The following is a 13,772-nucleotide window of genomic DNA, read 5'->3' as shown; positions in this document are numbered from 1 at the left end:
ACATTAACTTTCAGCTTTTTTTTAACAGCTGCTTCTAAGGTTTACCTCCATATTTCAAAAGATCTCAAATGCATAAACTCTTATTTCTTGATCTATTTCACACATTCTCTACTGTCTTCCCACAGTTTATTTTCTCCGTATTCCCAATACTCTAATAATTTTTGGCTAGTTCAATATTATGACTATAAATATTATTCATAATGATGACAACATGATCTTTTCTTATACAACTTCTTGTTTTTCCCTAAAAACTGCCTTGGGGTTCTGATGCCTTAGTTCTCTGTGTATCATCAGTGACTCAACCCTCTTAACTTTCCTACAGATTTATATACCTCCTCTCCATTGGTCGAGTACACCAGGTAACTATCAATACCCCAGATATCCCTCACAGAAACCTCAAGCCTCCTGCTCCAATGTGGACCACAGGTCCTAGGCCACCACAGCACTAATGCTCTCTCCTAGGGAACACTACTGTTTCCTGGGGCCCATTTTCCTTTTTCTAGATACATTCCCTTGTTCTGATGGGTTATATCCTCCATTTGCTTCTAAGAACTGTATACAGAAGGAAAATATCCTGAGGCTTTGTATATTTGAATATATTTTTCAAGGTTATTGAGTTTTTGAAAAGGTATATATTTCTAAATTAGAAAAATATTCCTTCAGAATTTTAAAATTCTGATTCCTGTTCCTTTGAATGTAATTTTTTTTTTAACTTAAGAGCTTTTAGGTTCTTTATTTTTGATGGTCTACAATCTCATTCATAAACTTTTAAACCAATTGTATTACGCTTTTAAAATCCAGTGTATTGGGAACTTACTGTATGAGAATTCATGTTCTTTAATACAAGAAAATTTTATCCTACTTCTTTGCTAATTTCTTCTCTTCAGTCTCCTTCCATGCGATTTGCTTTGTTATATTACTATTACTGTGTGATAGACTTTGGGGTTTCACTCTCTAATTTTCTTATCTTCTCTCTCCTATTGTTTTCTTTTCTATTTGTTTCTTTTCTTGCGAGATTTCCTTGATTATCTTCCAACCCTCCTTTTAATTTTTAAATGTTATGCTACCATATTTTAAATTTCCAATACCTTCTTACTACCATCACCTCTTATTTCATGGCAGCAGTATTTACTAATGACTGAGAAAACGGGCACTTATTTTTTTCCACCCTCATCTCTTTTCTATTCTTTATTGCCTCCATTTCTTGCACATTCCTTTTTCCCTCTGCTTATTTTTGTCTTTCATGTTAGTGGCATTCTCAAATATCTGACTGTTCCTGGTTCTGTTCATTTCAAAGAGTGGAATATCAGGAAGGACTGGAAGATGCTTGTGTGTGCGCGAGGGGAAGCTTGTGGCTTAATGGTCATCTCACTGCATGGCGGCTGAGTACAGCCCTTGCAGTATCATTGGTGCGCCACAACCATCAATAACTATAGATTTCCTCTCTATGATGGTTAGTTTCTGTAAGTGTGATTCAGTCTCCCACCAGAAGTGGCTACCAGCTATTCTGGGAACCAAATAAGGAGTGGGAGCAAGACAGCTAGATAATCTCACATATGCAGATTCCTGTTTTCAGTAAGGCTCTACAACCCCACCATCAATTGGACCTGATGCCTTGAATCTAGAGACTTTCTTGGTTCAACCACTCCAGAGTAAATCTCTCTACATTGTGCCCAGACGTGGGAGAAGAAGCCACCTGTCTGCTCAATTGGACGGAAGGAACTAGGGTTCTGAATACTCTTTAGAGAAATTCAAGTAGTCTTCAGTCCCAGCTGACACACCAGCCTGAAGAGGAACTTCCAATTCCTGAGCCTTTTTAGAACTTCTATGAAGAGACTCATTCTGCTTCTTACTGGCTCTCCCACCTACAGCAAAGCTTGGTAGCTTTCTTTGTTTTGTTAAGTCCCTTTTCATTGGTTGATGTGCTTTCCACTTTTAAATTTTGTGAATATCTTATCTGCAGCTGTCTTCTCTGCAATTTTTTTCTTAGACCTTTATACATTTTCATATTCCTTCACTATAATTTTAGGAAACTTAGGGAGGGGCCAGAGTTAAATGTGTTCACACTGTCCTATCTAACCAATAACCTTGTAAATGCTTTTAGAAGCAGTAGTCTGTGCATGATGCTGATAGGTACATAGTAATTATATTCTTGACTAGTCACATTTAAAAAATAGCTTTATACTGAGGTATAGATATACAGAAAACTGTACATATTTGATGTATAAAATTTGATGAGTTTGGACACATGCATACACCCTTGATACATTACCAAAATCAAGGTAATGAAACATACCCATCACATCGAAAAGTTTCTCTGTGTCCCTTTGCGGATTTTTTTGGCTAGTTAAATTTGATTGATAATTATACTAGCAGATTTCCCTATCTTTCCTTAATTTAAGGTTGGTTAAGACAAAGCTTAAAACCCTTTTACAGCACTTTCCTGTGCACAAAAATTACAAGCACAGTCAGAAAAAAATATATGCTACCTACTGATTTTCCACTGTAGTATCCACCACTTACATTTTCACTAGATATTTTGAGGTAAAAAAATTCCACTGAATAGATATAACTTGCATTTTTCTTACTGTAAATATTTTTGAGCTTTACAAATTTTTAAAATTTTATTAAAGTAGCATTAATATACAACCTTATGTTGGTTTCAAATATACAACACAGTGGTTCAACAATTACCCATATTATCAAGTCCTCCCCCCCACCATTGCAGTCACTATCACTGTAGTAAGAAGCTATAATTGATACTTGTCTTCTCCATGCTGTACTACCATCCCCATGACCAACTTATCTTGTGATTGTGAGTTATCATGAATTATGCCCTTTTATTGCCATTCCTCCCTGCTCCCCAACCCCTCCCCCTTGGTACCCTAACCATTAGTCCCTTCTCAGTGTGAGTCCATAGCTATTTTGTTCCTTCTGTTTTGCTTTGTTTTTAGACTCCACAAGTAAATGAAATCATTTGGTATTTGTCTTTTTCCACCTAGCTTATTTCACTGAGCATAATACCCTCTAGCTCCATCCATGTTGTTGTAAATGGCAGGATCTCTTTTCTTTTTATGGTTGAATAATATTCCATTGTGTATATGTACCACCTCTTCTTTACCCATTCATCTACTGATGGGACACTCAGGTTGCTTCCATATCGTGGCTACTGTAAATAGTGCTGCAATAAACATAGGGGTACATATGTCTTTTCAAATGGGGATTTTGTTTTCTTTAGATAAATTCCTAGGGGTGGAATTACTGGGTCAAATGGTATCTTCCACTTTTCAAAAGCAGAACAAAATATTCAGGACCTACCAATGCTGGGCATTATCAGGACCAGAAGAGGAATCACAACAAACACAATAGTTCAGATCCCTAAGGTGAACAGAGAAATAATGAAGAATAAGCTACAAAAGGCAAGTTAAAACAATACTGTGAAGATCTAGAATTTCATGCTAAGTTTGGACTTTCTAATAAAGAAAATTTACATTTAATTTGTTTAGACAATTCTTAAAATGAGCGACTCTGTAATTTTTCTTTTAAATGTTGTTTTATAAAAACAAAATTACTTTCCTTACAATAATTTGGACTGGAACCCATGTAGGGTGGAAATGACAACCAAAAAATCAGAACATAACAGTTTAAAAACGAAAAAAAAAAAAGCCTCACCAGTAGCCTGTCTTCTAGGTAATAGTATACAATGGAAAAAGCACTGGCCTGGAAGGTAAATGAGATCATTAGCCTATGCAGGCCAACTGCCTTGGGAACCAGCTATGCTAATATCCATGTGACCAGGATTAGTGTAAAAAAATCACTGAGTCCATTACACCATTTATCACTTTGATATATCGTCAACTATCTACAGAATGAATAAAGAATACATGGTGATCTTAAAAAAGATGAGAAAGCCTACATAGTAGATGTTGTATCAAGGCTAATGATTACTTTCTAAACCAAAACAGTGGTATCTCCCATATAGCTTATATTTTGGAGTTGAGAAAGATGTTACTTATATCTAACCTTTATTTCTTATGTAATTTTATTTTTTATAACAGTGAAAAAGAACAACACAAGAATTATAAAAGAATTAAAGCACAGAAAAATAGAGAACTACAGTAAGAATGCATAACTGTTTTGCCAAAAATTTTACTTTTGTATATCTTAAAAGACGCCAATTTGAATGAATAATCCAATTAGAACTTTAAAATTTTTAAATAGTCACATAAATCAATCTTGTCCTTTGTGATTTCCTTTATTCCTTCTTTTATAGCCCCCCTCTACAAGACTTGTCAAACATTAGTTTATATTTTCTGTTTCAATAATGTGACTCTTTTGTATTTGTCTATTTGAAGCTTACTTTCTATTTGGTATCATTTAAGGATCTAAATAGATTTCCCCCCAAAATGATTAATATTACAATATAACTGAAGTAACCCTGTTCCAGTAGGCTCATAAACACTTAACAATGGACTAATGGTTACCAAGGGGAAGGGTTGGGATGAGTGCAGAGGGGAGAGGGAGGGAGATAAAGGGGCACAATTATTTGCAATCATAATGTAAGTTGATGACGGGGACTGTTGAACCACTGTGATGTACATTTGAAACCAACATAAGATGGTATATTAATGACACTTTAGAAATAAATAAATGTTTAGTGTATATTAAGTTAATTCCTAACAGGATCTATTCCCACTCCATTTAATTGGCATATTCTTATACCACTAACAGACTGTTTTAAATACTATAGTTTTATAATTTTTAAAAGGGTTAGTCCTTGCTCATCACTATTTTCATCCAAAGTTTTCTTTGGTATTTTTGCTCTTTTATTCATCCAAATGAATTTTATTATATTGCCAAGTTCAGAAAAGATCCTTTTGGTATTACGGTGAGAATTGCATCAAATTAAAAAGACACAGTATTTTAAATATCACTGAAAAAAGCTAAATTACATTTAACTTTTCCAACCAAGAACAATTAATGTTTACCTCTTTGCTGCTATCATATTTGAGAATAAAAAGATTAAATAAAAAAGAATAATTAATGTTTTTTTTATTAACAGCAAGTGAATGTACTTCTAATTAAATTCTACTTTCTACTTAAGGTTATTTCTAGGTATTTCGTACTTTGAAAGGATTCTCTTAATCTTTTCTTATTTGGCTGGTCTAAAGGACCATTTACTACTTTTATCCAGTCACTTTGCTCTTCTCTTTCTTATAAATTAATCCTTTAAGGCAATATACTTAGGTTTAATGTAATTGTTTTAAAAAGATCAATAAAAGGAAAATAACATTTCAAAAAAGAATGAAGATTTTTTTTAAGCAGAAAAAACAGTGAAGTAGAATAACTTTTATGTGATATGGATTTCTCCTATCACCTTATTTCCTACTTGCCATCTTCCTAGAGTTCTTGGTCTCCAAAATACTACCACATCCAGAGCTGGATGAGGGCTCCCAAAATCAGGTAGCTTCAAATGCTTCCATTTAAACAGACTTCAACTCCTTGTTCTGACACCACAAATGCCCCCTCACCTGTCCACGATAGCTTAAGAGCCACAGACGTCTGAAAGTTCACTTCATTCTCCCAGGCAACCCTTCAAGGAAGTATATATTCATGCATTTCTACCAGATACAAAACTCTCTCCTTCATGGCCTCCAGAATGCCACTGTTTCCTGGTTTTACTTTATCCGTTGGTTATTTTCTATTTTTTTCTCATAACAGCTTTTTTTGTATGTGTCTTCACAAATTTTGGTGCTTCCAAGGGTTCCCCCTCCTTGGTACTTTATTATATTATACCCAGAATCCTAAAGGTTTTCCTGCCCAAGTTTTCTATCAGCTATATACTGAACCCTCAAAAAATCTACCTCCAGCTTAGATATCAAAAGGTCTAAAAAAGCAGAATCAAAGTCTGAATTCCTCCCAAGTCTTATTCCTATTAAAACTGTTTGAATTGAGAGGTATTAGAAAAAGCACAAGTATACTGTCACTGTCTATGAAATGTTAGATTAAGAAAAATTTACTAAGGCTTATATATACTCTTTTGTGTCTCTTAAGCACATATCCTCAAATAAAATAGTAAATTTGTTGACAATTTACAGAAAACAGCCAATAAATAAGGTATACTTCCAGAGTGCTGGTGTCAGTGAATAAAATATCAAGAATTGTATTAGTGTTAACAAAATATGTACTGAAGACAGAAAATGAAATCTGTTAATCAAAATCTATAATATTATTTATTTATACACCAGAATGATATGACTGATTAAAGCTAATACAACAGATGTAAGCCTTCTCCTCTAAATCCTTCTCCAATAATACTCTGTACAACCAATTAACTTGTTTATTGTAGCCATACTGAAAACCAAAGTATACCGCTTTTATATTTTATTAGCCTTATGTTCTTGTGACTTTATTTGCTGTCGATAATTTATAGTAGTTCTCAAATTATCTCAACCTAGAAGTCACAGGATATTCTTTGTAGAACACAATGAAATTCTGCCATTTGACTCTCCTGCATGAATAAAAAGAGGACCTAAGTATATAGTATAAAATCAAACACAAAAAAATTTGAACACATATTTATCCCCAAATAAAATCCTGTTTTAAAGCCAAATGAATATTTTTCTGTTAACACCCTTTTGCTACTTTTTTATTATCTTCCTGTTTATTAAAGAATAACAGAAGCTACCACTATTTGTTGTTGGAGACATATGACCACAGAAATCACAAATAACAGGTATACTTTGAGAACTTTCACATTGGCTCAATCTCAAAAAAAAAAAAAAAACCAAATTACCTGGCTCTCTTCCACTGGAGGAAGATATTAAAGTGGAAACCAAACAGGAAAGAACTACTGGAAAGTTTTGTTAGTGTACAATTAACATCCCGAGCATTGAAGTGGGGAGACCTAAACCCATCTATACAGGCTTCCTGATCTTCCTCAGGGAAGCAGGTATAGGCATTCCAGAGACTACAGAAACTACCACATTTTGCCTTAGTTCTTGAGGAAAGTTGGAAGTTTTTTCTTTTGTAAAAAGGGGTGATCTCATTAAGCTATAGTGCTCAGTGCCAAGACCCAACCCTAGTCACCCTCACCCACCTTTACTTAACTTCTGTCAGACTTTTAAGAAAGAATTAATTGGTGAATCCATTATGAAAGAAGAGCTAGTTTGAGAGAAGGTCAATCCATTTGGGTAGATCTAGCTTGAGACAACACACGGTCTAAGTCATTCTAATTGTTTTATTATAGATACTGCACTTTGCCTCTTTTTAAAAATAATTCAGTAACTCCATCTTAACTCTACATTGTAATGGGAAAACCAACATTTAATGAAAACCTAGTATGTGCCAGGTCCTACACATAGCAATTTTCAGATACTTTATTTCATTTAATCATTAATACTTAAACATACAAAACAAACACAATCCCAAAGGATCAAGGAAGTTAGGACTTCAAAGTTAGTACGGGCTGAAAAGGACTTGAAACTAAACCTTTCTAACTCTAAATTTTTTCCATACTATCACATAATTGACCTCACAGCTACCCTAAAAGGGAATAGAGGGAAAAAAGGGGGTAGAAATATATCTTGATTTTAACTATTATGAGCTTGCTGTGGAAAGTAAGAAAACCTAGAGAGAAAAAACTCATTTTTGCTAATAATGTTATTAAACATATTCACGTAACTTCTTTAATGTGCATACATGAGCTATATAGTCAGTTTATGTTTACACTCATTGTTCTGGTGCAATATACTACACTGAACTTTATCCAAAGTGAAACAGTATTTGTAATACATCAATGAATCAGTTGCCATATATATATATGCTACATCCTAAAAAAAGGAATGATAATAAAAGTTATAAAAACAAATTAGAAACATTCATAATTTGCTGTTTTAATTAACAGAAAAATAAAAGCATCCTTTCAAAGAATATGTAACATACAGTACCTTCGGGTCCTTGGTGGTTTTGGAGGAGGAGAATCTTGTTTATCAGGATCTATAGAACTGACCGTATTTTCAGTGTTTATTTCACTCTGTCAAGAAAAAAAAATGCTTCATTAAAGTTAGGAGAAAAATAATTTTCCTTTTTCATGTTTCAAATAAACTCTGGGCTGTTTGAATTTTTAAAACAAAGTCAAATTTGCCAAATAACAAAATGGATCTTAATACTCTGTACTTTAGCACAAAGGAACAAACTTCAATGAGGTTAATATCAAAAAAATTCACCTCCAAACAACAACAAATGTTGGCGAGGTTGGGGAGAAAGGGGAACCCTCCTCCACTGCTGGTGGGAATGTAAATTAGTTCAACCATTGTGGAAAGCAGTATGGAGGTTCCTCAAAAAACTCAAGATAGAAATACCATTTGACCCAGGAATTCCACTTCTAGGAATTTACCCTAAGAACGCAGCAGCCCAGTTTGAAAAAGACATATGCACCCCTATGTTTATCGCAGCACTATTTAAAATAGCCAAGAAATGGAAGCAACCTAAGTGTCCATCAGTAGATGAATGGATAAAGAGATGTGGTACATATACACAATGGAATTTTATTCAGCCATAAGAAGAAAACAGATCCTACCATTTGCAACCACATGGATGGAGCTAGAGGGTATTATGCTCAGTGAAATAAGCCAGGCGGAGAAAGACAAGTACCAAATGATTTCACTCATATATGGAGTATAAGAACAAAGAAAAACTGAAGGAACAAAACAGCAGCAGACTCACAGAACCCAAGAATGGACTAACAGTTACCAAAGGGAAAGGGACTGGGGAGGATGGGTGGGAAGGGAGGGATAAGGGCAGGGAAAAAGAAAGGGGGCATTATGATTAGCATGTATATATACAGCTCTCTTTAGCTGCTTTTATTACCAGTTGAAACAATCACGAATTTTTGAAGTTGAAAGGAATTTTAGAAATTAATCCACTAGAGATTAGCTTCTAGTATATTCTCTTGTTTCTAACACAGCTTGCTAAAGCTATTTTTTAAAAATACCTTTTGACCACCTTTACCCAGTTCACTGAAAGTTATTTTGTGTATTAATATTTTACACATAATGGAGCTGTATCAAATGCCACACACACAAAAAAATCAGAACCTAATTATCAAACACTTGAGGATATATTATCAGCTGTAGAACAAAATAAATATTAAAACAGTGCTTTAATATAAAGATTACATTTGAGGAAAAGAAATTCAGAATTCAATATCACATCTAAAATGTACAACATAAACACAACAGAGGGAGCAAAACACAAACTATTATTGCTATTAATCATACTAGAATTGATGACCCTGTTGTTAATAACTGGTGGTGGTACCTTTTAGATACAAGATAAAAAGACATGCATGCATAATTACAGATGTTGGCTTACTGAGGTGTTCCTAAACCCCAAGTCAATATGCTACTGGATTCCAGAATAATTTTCTCTTCAGATCTCTTACTCTAGGAAACCATTTTAGTTGTTAAATACCCCTAACAAATATAATTTATTACAGTCTTATATTGCTAATTAGCATTTCAAATTAAAATTTCTACAAAAATATTTCTGGAACATAGAGTTTACTTTAAGAGCTTTTTAAAAAACTTCACCTCTAAATTAAGTTGTCAGAGAAATAATAAACAGATATTTACAATTGTTTCTCATAGCATGGGTTCAGAAATGTAAGTAATATATTTCAAATCATTGTACTTAACCAATTTTTTAGATTTTACATTTTCTCCAATGAGGACTCATATGGTCTTCAACCATATATAAAGATGCTATAAAAATAGTGGCCTTTGTTAAAAATACCTAGAAAACAAGATTTCTTAATAAGAAAACATTCTAAAATTATCTAGAAGGATAAGCTATCTTTTCTTCTATCAATTGGTCCACTTTTTTATCCATTCATCTATTGAGTAATATAGTTTATACAGTGACAGACATTATGGACACAACCTTTAACAAAATACTTATTCTCATCAAATACAGTTACCTCTGAATGGATTCTATAGAAAGTTGTTTTTCTCTTACAAAATAGGAAAACCCATCTTGTTCAAATAGAATAAAAACTAAAAAAAAAAATCCAAGTAATGAAAAAGCATTGCAATATATATTACATATCATTTTCTGGAGATATTAAATATAATTAAAAGCTTTAAAAATACATTTAATATTCCATTTAAAATTTCATACAACTTACTAGCAAAAAAACGCAAACAATACAATTACAAAATCATCAGAGGACTTGAACATTTTCCTAAAGATAATATATTGATGGCCAATAGGTGTTTGAAAAGATGCTCAAATTAGTAATCATCAGGGAAATGCAAATAAAAACGATGATGAGGCCTCACACTTTTCAGAATGGCTAGTATCAGAAAGACAAGAAATAAGTGCTTGAGAGAAATTGGAGAAAAGGGAACCCTTGTGTATTACTTGTGGGAATGTAAATTGGTGCAACCAGTATGGAAAACATGGTGGAGGTTCCTCAAAACATTAAAAATAGAACTACCATATGATCCAGTAATCCCACTTCTGGGTACTTATCCAAAGGAAATAAAAACACTAACTCAAAAAAGGTATCTGCACCCCCATGTACACAGCAGCATCATTCACAATAGCCACGATATGCAAACAAATTAAGCATCTACCATTGAACGAATGGATAAAGAAAATGTACAATATATACACAATGGAATAGCATTCAACCATAAAAAGGAAACCTTGTCATTTGCAACAACATGGAAGGCCCTTAAGAACATTATACTATGTGAAGTAAGTCGCATAAAGGTAAAAGCTGTGTGGTCTCACTTATGTGTGAATCTACAAACAACAACAAAACAAATAAAAAATCCATACCCATAGATACAGAAAATAGCCTGGCACTCACCAGAGGCAGGGCTGAGGGTGGGAGATAGGTGAAATGGGTAAGGGGGTTCAGAAGGTACGAACTTCCAGTTGTAAAACAGTCATGGAATGGAATATACAGCTTATACCTGGTGACTTTAGTAATGTATGGTGACTATAAAGGTAATGAATTGTGTATTTGAAAGGAAAGGGGTAAATAATATCAATGATACATAAAAATAATACTTATCATGGCTACTCTGTTAAATAAAGCAAGATGACAATCAAAAAACTAAATATTACATCTTGGTAAAAAGTACAAGTTTTCTAAAATTAACAGGCCAAGAACACCTACCACTCCGTCAGCAATTTTCTGGGCTCCATGAATTTCATATAGTTGTAGTTGTTTTTCAAACAGCTGCGCAATAGCTCTATGAACAAGCTCATATTGCTCCTATTAGGAAGAATAAATGATAAACAAGGGAAAAGACTTTAAAAATCCAAGAAAGCATTTATTAAAATAGTTTATAAAATGCAACAAAAAACTATACCTTGGTTTGTACTGCAGAATGCCTTTGTGTTCTCATTTCTTGTATTAAGTTAAATACATTAAATTCCTCTGGTATTTTCTAAAACAAAGAATACATGAGTCTGGACAATTGTTCAGAAAAACAGTAAACCAGTCTTTAACTTTTCATATTGACTTTAAATACATGCTGGATAACAAAGTGTTTAGTGAGCACTACCTATTTTTATCAGACACTGCTCTTGACATTGCAGGTACAAAGCTAATCTTGACCTTCGGCAGTCAAGCTAGTGAGCCAGACATGTGGACAAGTAAGTGTCCAGCCAAGACTGACTGTGCTGAAGTGGGAATAAAGATGTTGTGACTAACTATGATTGATGTGTGGAATGAAAAGTGAAGGAAATATACACAGACATATTAGATTAAACATAACCTCTTTGGGGAACTGAGAAGCTTGATATAAAGAAACATAACAGAATTTGAACTCATTCTAGAGGGCAGTGTTTTCCAGGCTGGCTACATAAGGACCAGCTAAGAGAGCCAGGAAAAAATAGATTCCTCAGCTACCTCTCCAAAAACTGACTGTAAACATCCAAGACAATTCTTCTGTATGTGTGGAATTAGAATTACTCTAACAGGCAACCCCTGACATGAGCAGATTTGATATTCAGGCTACTTCTGTACCAGTAAAGGCAACAGTCTGAGGGGAAGATTTACTGAAGCAGTCTTAAAACAAAAAAAAGAAACAGATTTGAGGCATTATTTCTAAGGCAGAACTATTAGAACTTGGTAATCAACAAGAATATTCTGGAATGATTAAAAAGGATAGAAGAGTTAAGAATGATTCCTGGGTTTACTGCTTGGGAGTTCTTCTTTACATCACAAGATTTTTTATATCAAGTCCTAACCCGAGGCCTAAGATTATATTTATGTTAACCCAAACTTAATTAAATGGGGACTATGTTCAAAATACACAACTTTTGAAATGACCAGATGTTTATTTCATTTCCTGGCATTCATCTAAATGTCTCTTCCCATTCCAATTTTAATCTTTGACTTTTAGGTTAAAATGTGGTGGAATCCTAGTTAATTTAGTTTGCTTAAATTCCTCATTTAAGTATTAGGAGACGGTAAGATTCCTGAGGAATACAAAAATATAATTTAACCCCATTGGGCTTTTTGAGAAACCTCAAAATTCAAATATTCCCTAGCAAAAGTGAAAAATGGTAGGGTGGGGAAAAGAGAAGGAACAGAGGGAGGGAGGAAAGAAGGAAAAGAAAAAAACTACGTATTTTATTAATCCTGTTTTATACAAGACATAGACTGGCATTCATAGAAGCTATAAAACAATGAAGAATTAAAAGTGTCTCCCTAATGCCTAGAAAATTGCAGAACAAAAGAACCAAAACGACATATGATGTAGCCTTGTGTTTTTCAAATCTGTAATGAGGGCAATGTCTTTTTTATCTCTGTATTCTCCATCATATCAAACACAATTTCTTTGAAATAGTAGTGGTAATAACATAAACAATAGTAATAAAGCTAACACTAAACTAATATGTAAGCACTTGCTAGATGCTACACATAGTTCTAAAGAACTTTACTATAAAGATTAACTTGTTTAACTCTTAAGAGTTATTAATATGATGAGCCCCATTTTCAGGTATAAGATTAAGTAATTCGACCAAGATCCCCCAGTTTGTAATTGACAGAGACAGAATTTTAATCTAGGTAGTTTGACTCCAGAGTCAGCATTCTTAACCGTTATACCATACTGTTTATAGGCAGGGATAAATATTTACATTACTGAATTAATTATACTAGTACACAGACTAAATATGAAAAGCAATGAGGATTTTGTATTTGGAAAAGTCAATGCAGAGTTTACATCCCCAATGTAGGTATCAATATACATAGAACAAGTGAGTGACAACATGTTTACCTTGCTGCTCAGTACATCATCTCCAGATAAGATGCATCATTTATGCCTTTTCCACTTCCACTACTTTTATTTCTTACATAGCAAAGCTAATTATAAAAAAGTAACACGTGTAACAAAACATTTGCTGACTGCAATTAACCACCAAGTTTGAAATTTATAATAGATTAATTGGCTATAATGCTACATAAAAATTATTCTTACCCCAGCTTTTAGTAAATTCCACGTATAATCTATGGCACAAATGGCACCTGTTCTTCCACAGCCTGCACTATGGATATAAAGTTTGACAGAACAATTTTATTTTTGTGATTAAAAATAACTATAGAACAAATGTGGATGGACATTTTAATACACAGAAGCAAAAAAATCATTTAAGAAATGTGACAAAATTCTACTTATTTATTAGTAAAAAAACTCAGGAGTGTGTACACAGCAAAATCCTTAAAATTAGTATTTATATTGTTTTTATTT

At 33.5% G+C, this 13,772-nt stretch overlaps 1 protein-coding gene across 5 annotated transcripts in view; it reads right to left on the bottom strand.

Annotated features, from left to right (window-relative positions):
* PTPN12 (protein tyrosine phosphatase non-receptor type 12) overlaps positions 1-13,772 on the bottom strand; it is an 88,584-nt gene that overhangs the window by 10,265 nt on the left and 64,547 nt on the right. For all 5 annotated transcript variants that reach the window (XR_008998467.1, XM_036892374.2, XM_057504433.1 and 2 more), the window contains exons 9-12: positions 13,503-13,569; positions 11,385-11,462; positions 11,189-11,287; positions 7,950-8,035 (exon numbers count right to left, since the gene is read on the bottom strand). Coding sequence is in view for 4 of the 5 variants with exons in the window: in XM_036892374.2 (XP_036748269.2) it covers positions 7,950-8,035; positions 11,189-11,287; positions 11,385-11,462; positions 13,503-13,569 (330 nt within the window). In the remaining variant the exon portion in view is untranslated. The remainder of the gene's footprint in view (positions 1-7,949; positions 8,036-11,188; positions 11,288-11,384; positions 11,463-13,502; positions 13,570-13,772) is intronic.

This window comes from Manis pentadactyla, chromosome 7, assembly GCF_030020395.1.
Source record: "Manis pentadactyla isolate mManPen7 chromosome 7, mManPen7.hap1, whole genome shotgun sequence".
Lineage (NCBI taxonomy): Eukaryota > Metazoa > Chordata > Mammalia > Pholidota > Manidae > Manis > Manis pentadactyla.
This window is presented reverse-complemented; position numbering and strand designations above follow the sequence as displayed.